Consider the following 21,075-nt stretch of genomic DNA (forward strand, 5'->3'; position numbering starts at 1 on the left):
CCCTCCCGGCTCTGCGGGGATCCTCCCCGCTCTAAGGAAGCCAGCCAGAAGCCTGGGGTGCACACGTGGAGTGGGGCCTGTGACAAACCCAACAATGTGCTGCCCCCGCCCCAGGTTCTGGCTGGAGGTCCTGGGGGCTTCTCCAGGGCAATACTGAGTAGCCGGACAGACTTTGGGGCTCCTAGAGAACAGACAGCCCCACAGCGGAAGCCCCACGTGTGTGGGGACATGGCCTCTGTGACCACATCAGGACCAGACCAGCCGGGACCTCTCAGTTACCCCATCCATGACGCCGCTGTTTGCTCTGGCCTTCTGTTTATCCTCCCGTTCACCCCAGTAGACCCGCTCCACAGGAGGGCGTCTTGCCCATTTTTTGTCACAATGACCCTTGTAAGCAGACACCATCTTTCTTCCTGTTCTAGAAATAAGCAAGGCCAGAAGGGAGGTAGCTTGTCCAAAATCACAAGGCCAGAAAACTGTCAGCGCTGGGACTTGAAGCTGGAAATGTCTCTGGTGATCCTGTGCCTGCCTGCCTGCGGGCCTCCTCCTTCTGGTCACAAACTCATTGTTCTGGGGAACTACCCCATCCCGTCTCAGTCCAGGTGGCAGAGGTAAGGCTAGCTCCACCTCTGTCTCTGCCTGGCCAATCAGAACTAAGCATTCCTCTGGCCCCCACAGATTGGCTCACTTTGGGCCAATCAGAGTGAACCTGGAGATTGATACCCCCCCCCCCCCCAGCCCAAGATCTTTGCTTAGCCCAGATAGAAAACAGCTTGGGGCTCAGAGACCATGCTGTAAGCTGCTGTGGCCATTTTGTTTGTTTTCATGGTATGCATTTCGGTTGACCACCGATCACCCACCCTGATTTTAAACGGAAAGATCCATGTGGGAACAAGTGTCAGACTAACGGGCAGGGCAGTTGTTCATCCTGATTCAATCGAGTATCAGAACATGGCTTTCATCCTGAAGAGAACATGAGCCAGGACAGGGAAAGACATTAAGATGACAGCGGTCCACATAGCCAAGGATATGGTTAAATGAAAAAAATTAGGAAAGCTGGCACCAGTGGCTCACACCTGTAAGCCAGCTACACAGGAGGCTGAGATCTGAGGTCAAGGTCTGAAGGCAGACATGCAGCAAGTCCTTGAGACTCTTATCTCCAATCAACCCCCAAAATCAAACTGGAAGTAGAGGTGTGGCTTACGTGGTAGAGCGCCAACCTTGAGTGAAAAAGACAAGTGAGATCTTTAGTCCAAACCCCAGAACTGGCACGCACACACACACACACACACACAAGATCCAGTACATGCGTGTACACATGTGCTTCCCCGGGCTGGCAGAAGCATGCTTAGCTACCCTCTGCCAGGTGCTCATTTACCTGCTGAGGTATGCGTTCTCATAAGAAACTGACCTGTCTGAGGAGTTTTCTTCTTTTTTGGGGGGAGGGAGTGGGCCCTCATTCCACACCCCGCCTGACACCCAGCTGCCCTCCTGGGTCTCAGGACAGCCCCACGGGGCTTCTCCAGGGGTGGGTGGCCAAAGGAGGTGGGAGAGGCTCCTGGCACTGGGTCTAAACCAGGAGGAGGCACCTCCAGGCCATCTTTAGTGGCCTCTAGGATGGGAAGGACCAGTGAACGCCTGTCTCCCGATTTCCCTGCAAGGAGTGCTCACGAGGGTCCAGGCACTGTCCCGGGGCCCTACAAGGCCTGGCCGACCTGGCCCGGCCCAGCCCTACAAACCAGCAAAGCCCTGGCCCTCCTGCAGGTGAGGAACAGACACGTCTAGCAGTGTCCTGTCCCATGATACACAGCTGGGAAGTGGCAGGGCCGGGGTCTGAACTCTTGGGGAGTACGTGACAAGTCAGAGAATAATATATAATCATGATAGGTCATCAGCACAGGAAGTGCTTGACAAGGGTTAGAAGTGAGGTTGGGTAGCCCCGCCCACCAGAGGAGGCCAAGGCCCCCTTACCCTAGCTACAAAGCCTGAGACCAAAAAGACAAAAGAGCAGAGCATGCGTGGTGACCCGTGCCACTCATCCCCGATACTAGGGGTGTGTAGTAACAGGATGGCATTCTAAAACTAGCCAGGCAAAAAGCACAAGTTCCTATCTGTAAAGTAACTAAAGCAAAAGAGACTGGGTGTGTGTCTTAAACAGTAGAACACCTGCCTAGCACATACAAGGCGCTGAGTTCAAATCTCAGCACTGCCAAGAAAAAGAAAAGACAAAGGAAAAGAAGCAGTGGTCAGGGTGTGGAGAAAAGGGAACCGTTGCTGTACGGTAGGGAACGCACACAAACACAATCATCAGGGAAAACTGTATGAAGTTAAAAAAAAAAAAAAAAAAAAAAAACCTCAAACAGAAGAGCACAGGGCCTGGCCCATTCCCCCGATATATAACCAAAGGAGATACGATCGGTGTGGCTGAGGGATATCTACACCCGCTAGATTACCACAGCTCTGGTCACCATCAGCCAGATCATGGAATCAACCCCCGAGTCCATCAGCAAGTGAAGGGAAAGAATTGTGTGTTGTGTGCACACGATGGAATACTATGCAGCCATAAAGAAGGATGGAAGCCTCTCCTTTGCAACCACACAGGTGAACTTAGAGGACATCACAAGCCAGGCACAGGAAGACTGACTAACCTCACTTGTAAAGAGTCTAAGGAAGTCATTCTCCAAAAAGAGAGAGTGGAGCTGTGGTCACTGGAAACTGGGAGGCTGATGAATGGGAACAAGGAGAGGTCTTGTGGGCCACGGCGGCCAACAATGATGTACACAAGTCCAGACTGTCAAAAAGGGGGCTGGGAAGGTGGCTTAGTGGTAGAGTGCTTGCCTCTTATGCATGAGGCCCTGGGTTTGATTCCTCAGCACACATAAGCAGAAAAAGCCAGAAGTGGCACTGTGGCTCAAGTGGTAGAGCGCAAGCCTTGAGCTGAAGAGCTGAGGGACAGCGCTCAGGCCCAGAGTTCAGGCCCCAGGACAGACAAAAACAAAAACAACAACAACAACAAAAACAACAACAAACTGTCAGAAAGGAGGACTTTGGATGTTTTCCCCCACAAAGAAACAATGCATATGGCAATTACTCTGAATAAAGCATGTGGGCCAGTTCACAGCTCTCTTCCCCATGACTGTTCCATGATGGTTTTCAAAATAAGTTAAAATCTTAAAAGGTAGTGGCAGCCAGGTGCTGGTGACTCACGCCCGTCATCCTAGCTACGCAGGAGACGGAGATCTGAGGATCGTGGTTTGAGGCTAGCCTGGGCAAAACCTTATCTCCAATTAACCAGCAAAAAAGCAGGAAGTGGAGGTGTGACTCAGGGGGTCAAGGGAGAGTGTGAGATCCCAAGTTCAAGCCTTCTTCTTTCCCCACAAGGATCCTCTGCGTGGGACAAGCCCTAGTCTCCTCTTGTCTGCCATTCCCCGGAATCTAGGTCAATGTCTGAGATGTATTTGGTGCTTTTCTAAGAGTGGGTGCAGTGAAGCGCCCCCCCACTCTCTCATGCCCTCTCTTGACAGCTGGGGGACCAAAGCCCTAGGCTGGCGTGGGGGACTTGCCCAGATCCCAGAGTATCCTGGCCTGGCCGCCTCCTGCTCCCTCTGCTGCCTGGCTTGCCTTGGCTGCCTCCCGCCCTGAGCAGGAGGAGAGATTTGGGAGGCCTGAGGTTCGAGGCCGTGCGGAGAAGGCTGGATCCGGCCTCTGCCAGCTTCACTGAGCCACCCAGGGTCAGCACGAAAGGCTGCCAAGCCAAACTTCACAAACAAGCCTCAAGCAGCCGGGGTGGGAGGCGGGGAGGCTGGCAGGGCAAAGGAGGCCGGCCAGACGTGAATGAGAGCCGGACTTGGACCTCAGCCCCTTGGCCCGTGTCCCCAACCAAGTCAGCAGAAGCGGCTGGGCCTCTCCACCCTGAAGGCCAGGCCGGGGTGAGGGGCCTGGGCCGGGAGGTGTGCCAACACTGAACACGAAGCCTCCTTCCCTCTGGGACAGGGTCACGCCTGCCGTGTGCTGGAGGACAGGCAGGGGCGGCTGGGACGCTGACAGTGGGGTACCGGCGAGCCACCCCCCCAGCACCCAGCACCCAGCACCCAGCACCCAGCACCCAGCACCCAGCACCCAGCACCCTGGCAGTCTCCAAGAACTCTAAAGGCGGGGGTGCCTGAACTGGGTGGCTTCCGGCCACAGCCTGAACCACCACCATGGGAATGGCCACGGGGCCACGGGGCATGGCGTGTGCACACTCGGCCAGGTTGGAGGCCTGTGTATGGAGGATGGTGGGATGGGGTCTCCAGAGAAGCAGGTGACAGCCCAGGGGCCCGCACAGGCTGAAGGGCCTCTGGTAGGTGAGGGCTTGACCTCCTGCAGCCTGCCCCTGCCACCCCAGTGCCACACACACACACACACACACACACACACACACACACACACACACACACACACCAACTAGCACGGTATTTTCAGGTAGGTGAGAGGAGACTGTGGTTCTACACCTAGGACACACAGGCTCTGTTCATTTAGCACCTACTGGGTGCCAGGGCTCCACAGGGAACAGCCCCAGCTCCCTGTCTCGGGTGTGGGGGACGCGAGGGAGAGGAGGCAGTGTCCGCACTGTAGTCAGGCAGGGAGGGGAGGAGGCAGCAGCCGACATTTGTCTCAAACGGTGGCGTTTTCCTAACATCCTGCCGGGCACCCGTGCTCACGCTGGGGTCCTAGCTGATAAGGAGGCTAAGATCTGAGGATCGAGGTTCAAAGCCAGCCTGAACAGACAAGTCTGTGACTCTTATCTCCAATTAACCACCAAAAGGATGAAAGTGGAGCTGTGGCTCAAGTGACAGAGTGCCAGCCTTGAGTGAAAAAGCTAAGGATCAGCACCCTAGGTCCCAAGTTCAAGGCCTATTACCAACACAAAACAGAACAAAATAAAAACAATAAAACCACAAACCCTGGAGGACAGGAAGCAGATAGTAGCCAGACCAGCCTGTGCCAAGGCCCTGAGGTAGATCACAGGGGCACACAGGGAGTCGGCACTGTGGAACCTGGGGGCTCGTGTGGATTTCACCTTTATGCCGAGTGACATGGGAGCCACGCAAAGGCTCCGAGCGGAATGCCGGGAGCCTGAAGCCCAGCTTTGCCCTTTGGCCCGTAAACCTAAACTGTTTACAATCTAGCCCTTTAAAGACTCGGCTGGCGTCAGGAGTGTTAATGGGGTTGTGAAAAGCTGGCGAGCGTACACAGCTTGGAGCGCAGAGCACAGGTCGGGCTTTGGCCTCTGAGCCTGCCTGGCAGGAGACACAGAGTCCGGGCGGGCGGGAGCAGCTGTGTGCTTTGGGGTACGAGTTGAAGGGATGTGCCGGTGGTGTTCACCAGCTTCGGAGTTGGGGGGAGGGCTCAGCCTCATACCCAGGCTGAAGCTGTGGGTTCCCTGTGCATACTGGGTAAAGGATGGGGGCCCCTGTGCAGGCTGGGTAAAGGACTGGGCCCCCTGTGCCAGCTGGGAAGGATGGAGCCCCCGTGCATGCTGGGTAAAGGACGGGGGCCCCTGTTCAGGCTGGGTAAAGGACGGGGGCCCCTGTGCCAGCTGGGAAGGATGGAGCCCCCGTGCATGCTGGGTAAAGGACAGGGCTTCTCTGGGCCTCTTGTCTCTGCCCCCAGGAAAGGCAGCGGCTGTAGAGGGAGGCCCGAGTGGATGGACTTCTGGGTGAGGGGCTTGGGTGGGGAGCCCCAGGCATATACTGCATACCCTAAGTGTTCTGGGATCCCCAGCAGCAGGGGACTGACACCCTGGCTAAGAACCCAGACCTGGGGCCACGGCTGTGGGCCTGACCCTGCAGTCTGGGGAAAGATGTGGGCGCTCCAACTGGCCAGGGGCTGGGGCGCCCAGGTAAGAAGATGGGAGCTGCCTCCTGCCCAGGGTTCCGGGGTTCCCAGAACGGAGAGGCCCAGAAAAGCCCAGTGACCTGCCTACAGTCACACAGCAGAGCTGGGCGGGGCGCTGGTGGAGGGGCGCAGCCACCCTGACTCTCTGGAGAGTTCCATGCTGACAGAGGGGGTGCTTTCAGTGAGACTATCCGCCCAGGGCAGCCCAGCCCCCAGCCAGCCCCCAACAACCCCAGCTTTGAGAAACACCGACTCTTGGACCCCATCTCAGAGGCCCAGACTCCATGGGTCCCCAGAGTCTCTGGGGAGCCGAGCACCAGCACGGCACCACGAGGAGCCCCCTCCCAGTCCTTTCCAGGAAAGGCCCAGGGGAGCCAGGGTTCTCTGTATGCGGTGCGGGACAAAGGGCTCAGTGCTTCAGGATGGCAATCTCCTTTTTTGTCGGTTCTGGGACTTGAACTGAGGGCCTGGGTGCTGTCCCTGAGCTTCTTTTTGATCCAATACTAGTCGTTCCCCCACTTTGAGCCACAGCTGCACTTCCAGTTTTCTGGTGGTTCATTGGAGATAAGAGTCACAGACTTTGCTGCCTGGGCTGGCTTTGAACCGTGATCCTCAGATCTCAGCCTCCTGAGATCTCAGTCTCCCTTTGATGTCACCAAAGAAAAAGGATCGAAGGGAACCTGAGGCAAATCCTGTCTCAGGCGTTGCTGACCCTCTTGGGCCCCAAGCAGCCGCTGCTGATCGGGCTGGGAAGGGACCGCGGTGACCCGAGCGTGTGTCTCGTGGGGAGGTCGGGTTCTGGGGTCCACTAGGGACAGCAGTGGCGCCAAGCTCTGAACCACGGTCCCCTGCCCTGAGGGGACCCATGGCCAGACAAACCCCGTTTCTGTGAACTCGCAGGGACCCACACCGGACGCCTGCGTCTGGATTCGCTTTCCTGCGGTCAGTCCTTGCAGGCGGGGCTTGCGTAGGCAAAAGGTGGCAGCATGGCGTCACTGGGAACCCAAGGGGGCCTTCACAGAGCTGATGGGAGGGGCTGGGGGGACTCGGCGCAGCTCCAGCCTGCCAGGAGGCCCCAGGAAGCCCTGGGCTCCAAGCCAGGGCTTGGGGAGACCCCTGCCTGCCTGAAAAACATTGGCGTCCATTCATGGAAGAGGAAAAGGGCCTTGGAGCTGGGCTGCACACTTCAGACTCTCACCTACCGGCCACTCCGGGAAACGACCACGGACCTCCGAATTCCTTCCTCCACCCACCCAAGTCTGTGGAGGCGAGGCCCAGGAGAGACAGGGCTCACCCCGGGGGAGTCGGGCTATCTGGAGGAGAGTCGTGAGGAGATGACAGCGAAGGCCATTCAAAAGCGGCACAGAATGGAAAACCTATAGCAGGAGATCAGGGCAGGCCTCCCCGAGGAGGTGACATTCAAACTGAGCTTCAGCTAACACGTGGGTAAAGAGGAAACGCATTCTTGGCAGAGGGCACAGCATGTGCAAAGGTCTGCCCTTCACTTCCTCCCCTTTCACAGCACTGTGATTTTTGTTTTTGGTCAACTTTAAAATGCAAAACAAAGCCAAGTATTGGTAATCACACCTGTCATCCTAGCTACTCAGGAGGCTGAGATCTGAGGCTCGAGGTTCAAAGCCAGCTTGGGCAGGAAAATCCCTCCAATGAACCACCAGAAAACCGGAAGTGGCACTGTGGCTCAAAGTAGAGTGCAAACCTTGAGCAAAAAGCTCAGGGAAAGCGCCCAGGCCCTCAGTTCAAGCCCAACCACTGACAACAATAACAACAACAACAAAAAGCCAAACAACTGAAATTGTTTAGAAATGGGAGACTTTGAATTACAAAGGCCATGTATTCTGTGAGGAGCCTCTGTTTCAGAAAAAAAAATTATCCCAAAGTAATGGACTCAGGAACACCTAAAGTAGTGACCAAGAGGATCTAGTAACAAATTACTGGGAGAAATACCATGGCCCACCATGGAGGGTGGGCAAGGGAGGGCAGTGAGGGAGGGCTGTTTAGGCAGTCTTAAAGGATGAAGGACAGAGGTTTGGAGGTGGGGCAGTGCAGATGTTCCAGCCAGAGACGGTATGTGCAAAGGCCCTGAGGTGCTAAGAAAGACACCTGGTATTGGCAGATAGGATAAAAGGGAACACTGTACTACTAGGTGTGTAAATAAGGGTAGTGTGGAGGTTCTTCTGGGGCCTTAGATGTTATCCTGACAGCCACAGGATGAGGAACCTGCACGGACCGGCCCCTCAACCCATGTAAACCACGAGGATGTTCGGCTGGGACTGGAGGCAGGTTTGCCTGTAAGGACTGGGAAGCTGGGAAAACTAAGGATGACTCTAACCGGGAAGGCAGAGCGGGAGGAGGGGTGGGGTTGAGGACGCCTTAGCGACGCAGAGGGGACACGCAATGTCACCTGACGCGCAGGCGCCACACCTCCAGCCCCAGCCCACGCCTGGCGGAAGGCTTTGTGTCCAGAGCCAGCAGAACGCCCACCCTGATGCCCGCTGCAGCCCACGACCAAACACGCTCCGCCCTCGCTCCTCAGGTCCAATCACAGTCCCCAGGGGTCTGACCTTGACCTCGGGCGTCGTGACCCCGAGTGGCCCCCTCCGACCCGGCACACACTCAGCCGTGAGGTCCCCGAGGGAGGGTCGGGACTGCTCTCCCTGGGGTGTAGCCTTCAGTCCTCTCCATGGGTGCTGGTGGGGGTGGCACCATGATAAATGAAGGCTGACGTTTTTGGCACACACGCACGCACGCACACACACGTGCACACACGCGTGCTCCATCTCCATCATTCCTTCAGACACCCCAGAATTTGCCTCCCATTTGCAGGTCGGAGTGTGGCTGTGTCTGCCCCGCAGCGGTAGGGACACAACACAGGAACTGAAGCTCCCCGGGCATGACGGAGCCTGCTCACACTCACACACACACACACACACACACACACACACCGCCAGTGGGCAGAGGGCGCCGGCTGCAGGGGAGGGGAGGAGAGGGGAGGGGAGGGGACGGGAGGGGAGGGATGGCCACCCAGGAGCTGGTTTATCCTGGGAAGGTCTCAGCAGGCTATCCAGCCTGCCCAGCCTCTCGGAGACAGGATAGGAGAGCTGAAGCTCAGCTCTCAATTCCTAAAGGTCATCCGCTCAGCCCAGAGGTCAAAGCCACGGGCTCCCGTGTACGGTGTAGCCACATCACCCAGCAAAGTCCCCGTTTCCTGGCTGGAGGACGGTGACCCTTCCCTCCCGTGGCAGCTGTTAGATCTGACGGCACGCCACAGGCCTCTGGGCTGTGCCAGGTGCGCTGGGCCGGGAATACGACTGTCGCTGCCACCACTACTGTTTTGATTTCATCCCAGAGATGGAGACCAGGCTGACTGAGCCCATCCAGCCCTGGGGTTTGGGCTAGGGTTATCCTGAAGAGAATAGCTGCAGAAGCACAGAACGCAGACCGTGTGGGCTCCTCCCTGGCTGGCTCCCAAGTGCCCTGCCCAGGGTGGGGAGGCGTGGGGGGGGCAGTGTTTATCTCTCTACATCATCAGCTAGCAGCAGGAGGCAGGGCAGCTCCGGGTGAGGTGTTGAGACCCTGCCTTCTTCTAATGGCCAGAGAATGCCTGGAGGCTTGCAAATGAGCTGGTGACATTTTATCAGACAGATAGGTTTTTGAAAGACGCTTGATTGGTTCTGCAGAATCGTCTGGAGGCTCCAGTGAGATGACAATTAGAAGCAAGAGGGCTTTCTGCGTGCCCAGTACACCCGCCTGTAATCCTTGGCCCTAGCTGAGGTCTGAGATCACAGTTCAAAGCCAGCCCAGGCAGGAAAGTTCCTGAGACTCTTGTCTGCAAGGAACCAACAAGAAGCCAGACTGGAAGCTGTGGTTCAAGTTTGGAGCACTGGCCTTGAACAAAAAAGCTAAGGATCAGCAAGTGCCCAGGCCCTGAGTTCAAGCCCAGGGCCAGCACCAAATAAATAAATAAATAAAATCAAGAGGGCTTTCTATACACCAGGCCCAGTTCTAAGGGCTTTGCATGGGGTACACAGGCCATGCTGCCCTCTACTACGCTCCCCTACTGCTCCCTACTATGTTCCCCTACTGTGGCTGGTAGAGAGCCAGGGCACAGAGCACTGCAAGAGCTTGCTCAAGCCTTGTGGCCAGGGAGGAGGGCAGCCAAGCTGACCTGGGCCATCCGGCTCTGAAATCCAGCTCCCATCCATGCAGCTACGAAGCACAGAGGTACACAAAGTGCCGGGTATGGAGTTGGTGCCTAATGCGTGCTTGCTCTCTTCCAGTTAATTAAGCGTTGGCCAAACTGCCCGCTTGGCTAGCACTCTTCCTTCCTAAGTGATTTTGCATTCTCCAGCCCATCGAACTTTCCAAACCCTGAACCCAGCTGCCAATATCTGACCCTAGTCAAGTGGAGGTTGGGAAGGGGGCATCCGGGAGCCTCACGGGTGGCGGTGGGACTCAGAGCCCTACAGGTGGCCCTGAGTGGCACCTATGGTGGCATCCTGGGCCCTGGGCTTTGCAGGTCAAGGGGAAACCCTGTTTTTCCAGGCACGGCTTCCATGCTTTTCATCCTTCCACAACCTGTGGGCCAGTGCTGTCCCGGGAAGAGCAGGGGCAGGAGGAAAGGGCTGGATTCTGCCCCTAGCAATAAAAACAGTCATCTGAGATGTCTGAGCTGGGGCTAGCCCCAGTCTCTGTGGAAAACTGAGGACCCCTGGACTCTGAGTAGTTCCCCAATTTTTCTTGAGGATGATACGCAGTCCTCCCAGATCTTGCAAGGAAGATAAAGCCATTTCTCGCAGTGACCCAAAAGATGGGGTGGGGTACAAGTGACCCCAGCAGGCGAGGTAGAGCTACTCAGAGGAGTTCTGAGGAACTCCTTCTTATGGGTGCTAGGTGCTGGGCTAGGTGCTCGTGGCCTCTCTCCCCCAACCCAATCCCTGTTTCCTAGGTAGGAAAATGGGGCTCAACACATCTACTCTAAGCCAGAGCCGGGGCCTTGTCAATAACGAAACGCCACACCCATTTCTGGATATTCCGATCATAATAAGAATTCACACTTACACATTCTAGTTGCAAACCATATTCACGCCTGAAATCTCACAGAACCACCCAGACAAACCAGGAGCAGCACCTGGTATCACCCTGTCACGGCAAACTTCCGGAAACGCAGTCGAGGATTCAGAAGCCGGCCTAAGACCAGATGGACTGTGTCCAAACCCTATCCCCCCCCCCCACACACACACACTAAATGCTACATACTGATCGTTCAGCTGTGTGAGCTGAGACAAGATGACCTGGACCTTCAGGAGCCGCCATTTCCTCTTCTGTCAAAAGCTCTTAACCTCACTCTAAAGAAATGAAATGACAGACACTGGCTTTTGCAGATTCCCCAACAGTGAAAGCATGAACACATGACCTATCTTGACCAATGGGAATGTCCAAAGAGCATGCCCATGCCGGGCATCGGCGGCGCACACCTCCTGTAATACTCTGGAGGCTGAGATCCGAGGATTGTGGTTTGAAGCCAGCCAGCCAGGTCAGGAAAATCTCTGAGATTTTCATCTCCAATTAAACCACAGGATTGGTACCCTCCCTTAAAAAAAAAAAAAAAAGCCAATAGGATTCACAGAAGGGTTAGAACATGTGACCTGTCCTGGCCAATGGAATTCTTTAAAAAAAAGTAGTGCCTGTCTCTGTGGCTGGACATCACTGTGTCTACATTTGAAGCGTGGTCACTGGGCAGCCCACTGCGGTGTGAGGCTTCAAGCTTGAGTCCGGGTCGCCCAGGGACTGAAGAGGGAGAAAGCACCTAGAACGCCATGGCTTCACTGAGCCAGGGCCTCCTATGCCCCACTACCTGGGATCGTCCTGACAGGTGAGCGGGGGCAGGTGCTGAGTTCTCTGTTCCGTTACTTATACCCAGAGAAGTCCTCCCAGGTGTGCGGCCCGGCGGGCTGTGGGAGGGACCTCAATGAGACAGCAGACAGGAAGGCCCAGCGGGCAGCACCCGACACACTGAAGAACAGCCGCTCTGGAAATGAGACCTTTCGCCCTGGACGCCGGGGAAAGCAGGCTCTCAAGGCCTGGCAGCCTGGCGGCCTCGCTCCCACGGAGGAATGCCTGTCCTGTTCTTGAAGAAAACAAAAAAACCCAGTGGTGGCCCCAGCACCACCTCCCTCCCCGTCCGTCCCGGTGGGACTGACCCTGGCTTCCAAACAGCAATCAATCACTCTGCCATTGGCTTAATGGGTTTCGATGGAGGAGTCTAGGGCCTGAGCTTGGGTTTGTCTCTGAGTTTCCAGAACATTCCATCAATTATTAACGACCTCAGCTCAGCCTCCCTGGTACTGCTATCATGAGGAAAAGATTTTGCAGGAACTCAGCCCAGAAACAGGAGTCAGCTACTTATTATTTACAACAGCAGTACCACCTGTTAGGTTCTGGGCCCTGAGCTAAGTTTTCACAGATGCTATTTTGTGGGTGATGGCCTTGATCTCTTTTTCTTTTTCACAGGTGTCAGGCTGGCCTGGGAGAAGAAAAAAAAAATGGCCTAAGACCAGGGATCATGGTCGGCAGTGGCAGAGCTGTTCTTGCCTGCACACATGACACAGTGCTGTTCTCGCTGGGTGTGGCCACCCAGATAGGACCCTTCATTTGGTTTTCTCAGTCTGTGGCCTCAAAGACATTTCTACTGGTCTCAGGATGCCCCAGCTAGGAGCACAGACCTAGTTCAGGAGACCGAGGGAGGCCAGAGGCTCAGGGAAACCGAGTCACAGGTGGGCAGTGAGGAGGAGTCACTGAGACAGTGATTCATCGTTTGCTTTTCCATCCACCCATCGATTCATTTCATGTGTGGTTTCTGGGAGGTCCCCGGGGCCAGGCACCCCCATGCCCGTTGGAAACAAGTGTCCAACTCAAGGGACTCACATTCTTAGGTGTGCCACATACAAAAGAGAAGAGGATTTCAAACAGCACTTAAGGCCTACGCAAGGAAGACACCGCCCACTGTGACGGAGGGTGAGAGTATGTGTACTTTTTCCAGCAGGAGCCAAGAAAGGTCTCCTGGTAGAGGGAGACCTTTGCCATTTCTGTGCCTGTTCAAATAGGGAATGAGAAGAAGGGACTAGCCAGGTAACAATCTGGAAAAACATTGCAGGCAATAGGAATGGCAAGTGCAAAGGTCCTGAGGTAGGATAAACCCTGACCTGTTTGGGAACAAAGAGGCCACAGAATCAAGTGGGCTAGGGGGGAAAACGCAAGAGATGTACCAGAGTAGTTCTGAGGGCCAGGCCTCTCATGAATGATGGAGCCTAGGTTTTATTCTAAGTGTGGTGAGAAACCTCAGGAGGATTTCAAACAGATGAATAATGTGATCCAATTAACATTTTGAAAAGTGCAGGTTGGCTCTGTGTGTGTGAGAGAGAGAGAGAGAGAGAGAGAAAGAGAGAGAGAGAATGAATGGCAGAGGTCAGCAAGAGTGAGCGCAGAGAGGCGAGGAGGGTGTGGAGAGAGAATGGGGTATTCAAAGTCACACGAGGCTTTCAATTTCTGGCTACTCCTCTTTGCCTATTCTGTACCCTCGAGGCAAGTGGCTTCCTGCTCTGAGCCCCTTTGCTAAGGATTTGCTCCGTGGTGGTCAGAGTTTCTCCTCTCTGTCCGGCTCTGGCTACAGAAAACCCTAGCTGATCCATCTGCAGGAATGTGAGCTGACAGCTCCGCCTGGGATCACCGCGAGGTCACGAAGCTCATCTGGGCAATCGGATTAACCCGAGGGAGAGGAGAGCTGTTTATTCCCAAACTGTGCCTCCTGGAAGCTGGGCACCTATGCCTCTGCCAGGTGCCAGCCCAAACACCGCCCACCCCTGCTTCTTCTCCAGGAGCGCCCCCTCCCATTTCCTGTCTCTTACATCCCTGGGACGGGACAGGAAGGCGGGAGGGGACGGCAGGGCCTCCGTGAGCTGCATGCTGGGCCAGGCCTGGAAATAGCAAAGTAAATCTGCTGATCCTAAGCCGGTTAAGGGCCAGCGCCTCTGTCCTACAGGCCCCGGGCACCAGCCACGTGAGGACAGGCCCCTTGCAGGCCCCGAGTCTCCGCCTGCCTCAGAGACGTGCCTCCCTCCTGCTCTGCTCCTGGCCTGCACCCCAAGCCTCCCTCAGTCGCGGTGGCACCCACTTTTCCGGTGTGAGCAAGCTCACTCCTGCCTCCTCTGAGCTCCGCACACCACCCCGTTTTCCTCTCCCATGAGCACATCCTCCCCCGGTGGCAACCCATCTTTACAAACGCCCGAACTGCTCTTGGGGGAAAAAAAAACTCACCATATAGATAAATGATAAGGGCGACCTACAGCCCACAACCAACTGCCTGCCTCCCCTGCCCGATCCCCTGGCCCCATTCCCCTGGCCCCATTTGTCTTCACTTGGGTGGGTCTGGGCCTCTGACAGTATCTCAGCGCCCAGGCCTGCCACAGGCTCCATTTCCTCCCTTCCTGGTGGACAGTGGGTGTTAGGGTCGCAGGGCCACCCACCCATGGCTGAGCCCAGGCCCGGGGGGACCTTCCAAGGGAACCAGAGTCCCCTCCACCCCGTGTCAGCCCAACGCTGCTGCTGCTCCTCCTCCTGGCTCCCATCTCCAGGCCCGTCGGGTCCGTTCTACACCCAGCCCTATGTGTACATCTTGCCTCCGACAAAAAGAAGGGCATTGAACAGCCAATGGCGGTGGGGTGGGGGGAGACCCCACGACGGGGGATGGGGGCCTTCCCTCTGGGGATGCCCCCGTCAGAGCCCCGGTCCTGGGAGCCGTCGGGGGGGGGGCCGGCCCGGCCCGGGACCCCGGCCCCACACACACACTCACCTTGGCGGCCACCGAGGAGTTGGGCTTCTCCAGCAGGTCCCACAGCTTCTTGCGCTTCTCGGCGCAGCAGGTGTTGTCGAACTCCTCGCCCTCGCGCTCGCGCAGCGTCTCGGCCTCGCGCTTCAGCTCCTCGTTCATCTGCTCCTTCTTCTGGTGGTAGCGGGCCTGGCAGCAGGACTCCAGGTAGATCTCGTCGATGCCCCAGTAGTCCAGCTCCTGGCTGAAGCTGAGCGCGCACATCTCCTCCATCATGTGCAGCCGCCCGGTGCGGTAGAAGTTGAGGATGGAGGTGAAGGCGCCGGGGTGGCGGTCGAAGAAGTACTCGTTGTCGTCCAGGCTGTAGTCGTCGCACACCTCGAGCAGCGAGTCGTGCGTGTTGCAGTCGCGGAGCCGGCCGAGCCGCGTGCGGGGCAGGCGGTCCAGCGTGCGCCACAGCACCTCGTGCGCCAGGCCGCCGACGTTGAGGCGCACGCGGCGCGAGCAGGCCTTGCTGCGCACGATCTCCACGGGCTGCGGCGGCAGCGAGCTGGTGGAGCGCGAGCCGTGCTTCGTCATGCCCGCCGGCATCGCTGGTCCGGCCGCCCCGCCCCCCGGCCCCCCTCAGGCCGCCGGGGCTCGACGGCTCCTCCGGCGGCGGCGGCGGCGGCGGGCGGGCGGCGGCGGGGAGGGGAGGCGCTGCGGGGCGCGGGGCGCGGGCGTCACCGCCGCCGTCTCACCTCCATCCCGACCGCTGCAGGGCAGAAAGCGAAAGCGGACGCCCGGTCAGCGCGCTGCGCGCCGCCCCGCCGGGGCTGCGCCCGGCCTTCCCCGCCCGCCCCGCCGCGGCGCCCCCCGGGGAGGCCTCCGCACCCCCCCCGCGCCCCGCCCCGCGCCCCGCCCCGCGCCCCGCCCCGCCGGCCCTGACCTTCCCGCGCCTAAGCCGCTCAGCGGGCGCGCGCGGGGCTCGCTGTCCCTCCCGCCGGTGCTGAACTCCGGCCGCCCCACCCGGCCGCCGCGGGGGCCCGGCGGGGAGGGGCCGCCCGCCTCCCGGGCGCCCCAGGAGCCCGGGGAAACCCCACCCCGACCCGGCCGCTGTCCGCGCCTCCAGTGCTGAAACAACTCCCGGCCCGGGCCCGGGCCCCGCCTCGGGGGCCGCGGGGAGCGGCAGGAAAACTTTGTCACAGCCCGCTCCTCCCACCCCAGCTCCGGCCCGCCAGGCCGCGGGGCGGGGGGCGCTCGCGCCTCCTAAGGACTGGGGCGATCGTGAGGGGGGGGCTTCCAGACGCCCACCTGTCAGAGGTCACCACGGCCCCGGGGACCCCAGACCACTGAAGCGCCTCCCGGGGTGGGGGGGCGAGCCCCGAGGACGCACGGACCCGCTGCGCCCCGGGCCCGCCCCCTGCGCCCCTACCCCACCGAGGCCTGGGGCCCGCCTGCCGGCTCCGTGCGGGCCTCCCGTCCCCTCCTCCTCTTCCTTCCCTCCCCCTTTCCCTCCTCCCCTCCTCTCCTCCGACCTCCTCTTCCTCCTCCCCTCCCTCCTCCTCCTCTCCCTCCTCCCCTTCCTCCTCCTCTCCCTCCTCTTCGCTCCTCTCCACCGTGGCTTTTTATAACTCGGTTCTGCGCCTTTCCCCGGGCTCAGAAGGGAAGGGGTGGGGGAGGTGGGAGGCGGGGAAACCAGCCGAATTTTCTGGCCTTTAAATCGTGCCTTCCCTCTGCCGCGCACTGGCGATTTCGGGGGGGGGGGTTCCCTCGAGCCCACGGGCCGTGGGGCGCATGGCCTCGCCCCCCTCCCCAAGCGGGGGTCCCGCGCTTCCTCGGGCCCCAGCTCGGAGCCGCGGAGCTGGGGCCGACCCAGCAGGCCGAGCCGCGGCAGGCACCCCCCGCCCGCGCCCCCACCCCGGAGCCCCGCGGCGCGCGTTCGCCCCGACACTCACCCCCAGGGCGGCCGCCTCCCGGGACCGGGGCCCGCGCATCGCCCCGGCTGCCCGGGCGCCCCGCCCGCGGGCAGCGGCGGTCCCGGGGCCGGGCTGGGCCCGGCCTACCCCGGCCGGGCGGGCGACGCGCCGGGGCTGCAGGCGCCGCGGGCCCCGCACGCTCGCCGAGGCGGGGTCGCGGGCGGGCGGCCGGGCGCCGGGGACGCGGGGGGCGCGGGGTCCCCGCGGCGATCGGGCGGCGCCTCCGCCTCCTCCTCCTCCTCCTCCTGCGCGGCGGCGGCGGCGGCGGCGGCGGCCTGCGCGAGATCAACAAGTCGAGCTGAGCTTCGGCTCCGCGCTCGCCGCGATTCTGTCCCGCACTTCGGAGCGCCGGGAGCCGGCACCGAGGCGGGACGGCGCCACCTGCGGGTCGGAAGCGCGCACGCCGCTTAACCCCTCCGTGCCCGGGCGGGGGCCCGGCCGCGCGCAGCGGCGCCCCCTTCCCACGGGGCTCCCCTCCTCCGCCCAGCCCCCGGAGGGCGATCGGGACCCCGCGGCGATCCCGGCGAGCCGGCCCTCGGCGGGGCTGCCCGGAGCCCGCGGGAAGCGCTGCGGGAAGCCCGCGGGAAGCCCCGACTGGCCGGGAGAGCTGGGGCAGCCAGGGCAGAGGGCAGGTCTACACAGCCCTAGCTTCCCGGAGCCTCCATTCCAATTCTGAGCTATGGCTAGGACGGAATTCTAGATTCCGGTAGGGGACGGCGGCCGGTGAACACACCACCAATGAGCATGCACCGTGACGTTCTCTGGGAAGGACCGAGAAGCCGGGCGAGGGGACTTTGCTCAGCCCGGGTCTGGAGAACTGGGCGGGAGCCTCTGAGCCTTCCTAAGGGGCGGGGCGCCGGGAGGGCGGGGCTGTGTGGGCGGGGTCACGGATGGGCGGGGCTCTGTGGGGGCGGGGCTCTGTGGGCGGAATCAAAGATGAGCTGGGCCCTGTGGGGGCGGGGTCACGGATGAGCGGGGCTCTGTGGGGGCGGGGCTCGGTGGGCGGAGTCACGGATGCGCGGGGCTCGGTGGTGGTGGGACTCGGTGGGGGCGGGGCTCGGTGGGCGGAGTCATTGGTGAGCGGGGCTCGGTGGGCGGAGTCACGGATGCGCGGGGCTCGGTGGGGGCGGGGCTGCCCGGAACACTTCGTGGGTGGAGGGACACACAGACCCCAAATTAGCTCAGAAAGGAGGACGGGAAAGACTTCTCTGGAGAAGTGGGCCAGGCCGCCCAAGCCACGGTTGGGCGGCAGCCTATGCTTGCTCTTTGTGGTTCTTTTCTTACTCTTCTTTGACAGTCCCTGGGCTTGAACTCAGGGTCTGAGCGCTGCCCGGAGCCTTTTGGCTCAAGGCTGGCACTGTACCACTTGAGCCACAGCTCCACTTCTGACTTTTTGCTGGTTCATTGGAGGTAAGAGTCTCCCTGGGGCTGGTTTCCAAGGGCGATCCTCAGCTCTCAGCTTCCTTGGTCACTAGGATTACAGGTGCATGCGAGCCACCCGCACCTGGCTGGGTTACAGCACTTAGCTGTCCCTTCCGTGTCATCCTGTCCTGCCCACCCGTGGCTCCCCTGAGGGGGCCCACCAAGTCTGTCAGAGGATCATTTCAGAAATGGAATCCTGTATTACTGGGGCTTCAGGCCTGCTTTCCAGACACCCCCACACCTCATCCCCCTCCCATTAAACTAACCCCTAGTCCTGAACTTATGCCTGACCTCTGCCCTCCTCCCTCAGTCTGTGCACCAGCAGAGGAAGACAGACAACTAAAAATAACTATTTAAAAATGAGGATGGCCAATGTGTTATAAAAGAAACAAGCTGCCAGATGAGGTAGAGATCAGGCCAGGAATTTCCCACCCTGGTCAGGGAGGGCCTCTCACGGGCGATGCACAAAGAATGGGAGGCTGAGGAAGAGCAAGTGCACAGGGCCCGAGAGAAGGGAGAGGAGAACCAACAGAAAGGCTGCAAACGAGGAAGCAGGGATTGTGTGGGTTCCACGGACATCAGCTTCCACCTTGGGAGGAAGATGGGAGCCACTGACCATTTAAACTGAGAGGGACCAAGGTAGGTGGGACTTGGTAGCGAACGAAAGTCCCACCCTCTACTGGTGAAACTTGACAGGGCAAAAAACCTGATTTGGTCTGACTGAGGAAAATACAAATTGGAAACAGATATGGCCCCAAGGTCTGAGTAAAACAGAAGGGAAACCGAGGTTTGGCCCTGTTTATTAGGAGCGGCAGCTGGGAAGCCAGACTCCCGCTGAACACAATGGGAGACAGCCGTGGGGCCGGGGAAAACAGCTGGGAGGCCATTGTCCTGTCCAGGCAAGAACGACTGGGACAGTCAGGCACCACAGAGCGGAAAGCCCCTGACCAACCCGAGTCCCCAGGGCCCCCCTGCGGTCTGCGCCCATCAGCCATGCTCAGCCCATGCTCAGATCCATGCAGCCATTGCACTCCTTAGGCGCCCACTGTGTGCCAGCGCTGGAGGTGGAGGGCATCTGAGGGGGCCCGGCCATCATGGGAGCCCCTGAGACTTATTGTATTCATTTTCTCACATCCCCATCCCCTTCATGCCACAGACGACAACCATCCGATCCTGCGGGCCTGGAGGGTCTCTGTGAGCTCTGTGGACCAGGGCTTCACCTTCCACTGGTGTTCATGCCGCGCTGTCATGCCTCACCTTTCCCTCCCAGATGTCCACATTCCTGGGGGCACCAGAGACCTCTGTTCACTGTGCGTGATGGTCACACGTAGCTGGTTTCCGGGGATGCCTCCCACAAGACCATTCAGATGCCCCCCCCCTGCCCTCCACAGGACCTGCCCCTCAGCATGCCAGGACACGCTCCCTGCGGTGGGGAATGGGTGTGGCACTGGGGTGGGGGGTGTGCACCCAGGCTCCCTTGGAGGCCTGTGACTGGCGGCACAACGGGGCCGGGGTGGGGCGGGGCTTTGACTATCCACGTATTGCCCAGGTACCTAGATTTCCCATGGTATAACCTGCAACCACTCCAGTGCATTTAAATGTGTGTTTCTGGAATAATGAGTAAGTAGATTCTCTGAGCACAAGGCTCCGGGGGCCTATTTTGACACTGGAACACCTGGCTTTTGTTTTGTGAAATTTTTCTTTTTCTTCTCTGTAATCCAGACTTGGGGGGGTGTCCACTGTTGATCAGAAATGGCAAATATCTTCTTCCATCCTGTCTCTGTTTGACTTTGCCACAGTGTCTTTTGTTAAAGAAATTATTATTATTATTATATTACTATTTTGTCTGTCGTGGGGCTTGAACTCTGGGCCTGGATGCTGTCCCTCAGCTCTTCAGCTCAAGGCTAGCACTCTACCACTTGAGACACAGCGCCACTTCCGGCTTTTTTCTTTTTTTGCTTATGTGGTGCTGAGGAATCGAACCCAGGGCCTCATGCATGCAAGGCAAGTGCTCTACCACTGAGCCACCTTCCCAGCCCTGATTTATACTTTGAAAAGCTCTGCTTAGGGAGTCTTCCCCAAAAGAAGACATTTTAATATTTATTTGTATATTCATTTATTTATTTATTGGTTGTGGGGCTTGAACTCAGGGCCTGGACACTGTCCCTGAGCTCTTTTTTTTGTCAGTCGTGGGGCTTGACTCTGGGCCTGGGCGCTGTCCTTGCACTCTTCAGCTCAAGGCGAGCACTAAACTGCTTGAGCCACAGCACCACTTCCGTTTTTCTGGTGGTTTATTGGAGATAAGAGTCTCAAGGACTTTCCTGCCCGGGCTGGCTTTGAATCGTGATCTTCAGATCTCAGCCTCCTGACTAGCTGGGATGACAGGTGTGAGCCACCAGCACCCGGCTCCCTGAGCTCTTTTGCTCAAGGCTAGTGTGCTACCACTCTGAGTCACAGAGCCATGTCCAGTTTTCTGGTGGTTAGTTGAAGGTAAGAGTCTCACAGCCTCTGCTGGCTTCGAACCATGACACTCATATCTCAGCCTCCTGAGCAGTTAGGATTATGGACATGAGCCATTAGCACCTGGATTTTCATCATTAATTTTCTTCCATTTTACTGAGGCCCTTAATTAATTGTATGTACATATATAACAAACATGTGTTGTTTGTGGAAAGGGGGGCAGTATTAAGCTGGTTTCTGAAAAACTGTCCAGTTCTGTGCCTCAGCCTCCCCTTCACAGGTCTGTGTGTCCCTGAGACCCTGTCATGTGACTATGGCTCTGTGGCGTGCTTGGTGTGTGGGAGATCTGGCCTGGCCTTGTCTTCTGCTTTATGACAAACATGGCTACCAGTACATCTCTCCGCCCCCCCCCCCCCCCCCGCAGTGTCTTTAGTCCATTTATTCAGGGCAGTTACCCTCTTCTCCCTCTCATCTCTTGATTCTGTTTTTGTTTTTGTTCTTTTTTTTTGT

At 58.6% G+C, this 21,075-nt stretch overlaps 1 protein-coding gene across 2 annotated transcripts in view; it reads right to left on the reverse strand.

The window, feature by feature from the left end:
• The window catches only part of Kcnb1 (potassium voltage-gated channel subfamily B member 1), a 67,379-nt gene extending 50,654 nt beyond the window's left edge, over nt 1–16,725 (reverse strand). For both annotated transcript variants that reach the window (XR_011365475.1, XM_069989971.1), the window contains exons 1-2: nt 16,663–16,725; nt 14,750–15,479 (exon numbers count right to left, since the gene is read on the reverse strand). Coding sequence is in view for 1 of the 2 variants with exons in the window: in XM_069989971.1 (XP_069846072.1) it covers nt 14,750–15,316 (567 nt within the window). In the remaining variant the exon portion in view is untranslated. The remainder of the gene's footprint in view (nt 1–14,749; nt 15,480–16,662) is intronic.
• Between the last annotated feature and the right edge of the window lie 4,350 nt (nt 16,726–21,075).

Source organism: Dipodomys merriami, unplaced genomic scaffold, assembly GCF_024711535.1.
Source record: "Dipodomys merriami isolate MVZ:Mamm:240054 unplaced genomic scaffold, mDipMer1.0.p SCAF_39, whole genome shotgun sequence".
Taxonomy (NCBI): Eukaryota; Metazoa; Chordata; class Mammalia; order Rodentia; family Heteromyidae; genus Dipodomys; species Dipodomys merriami.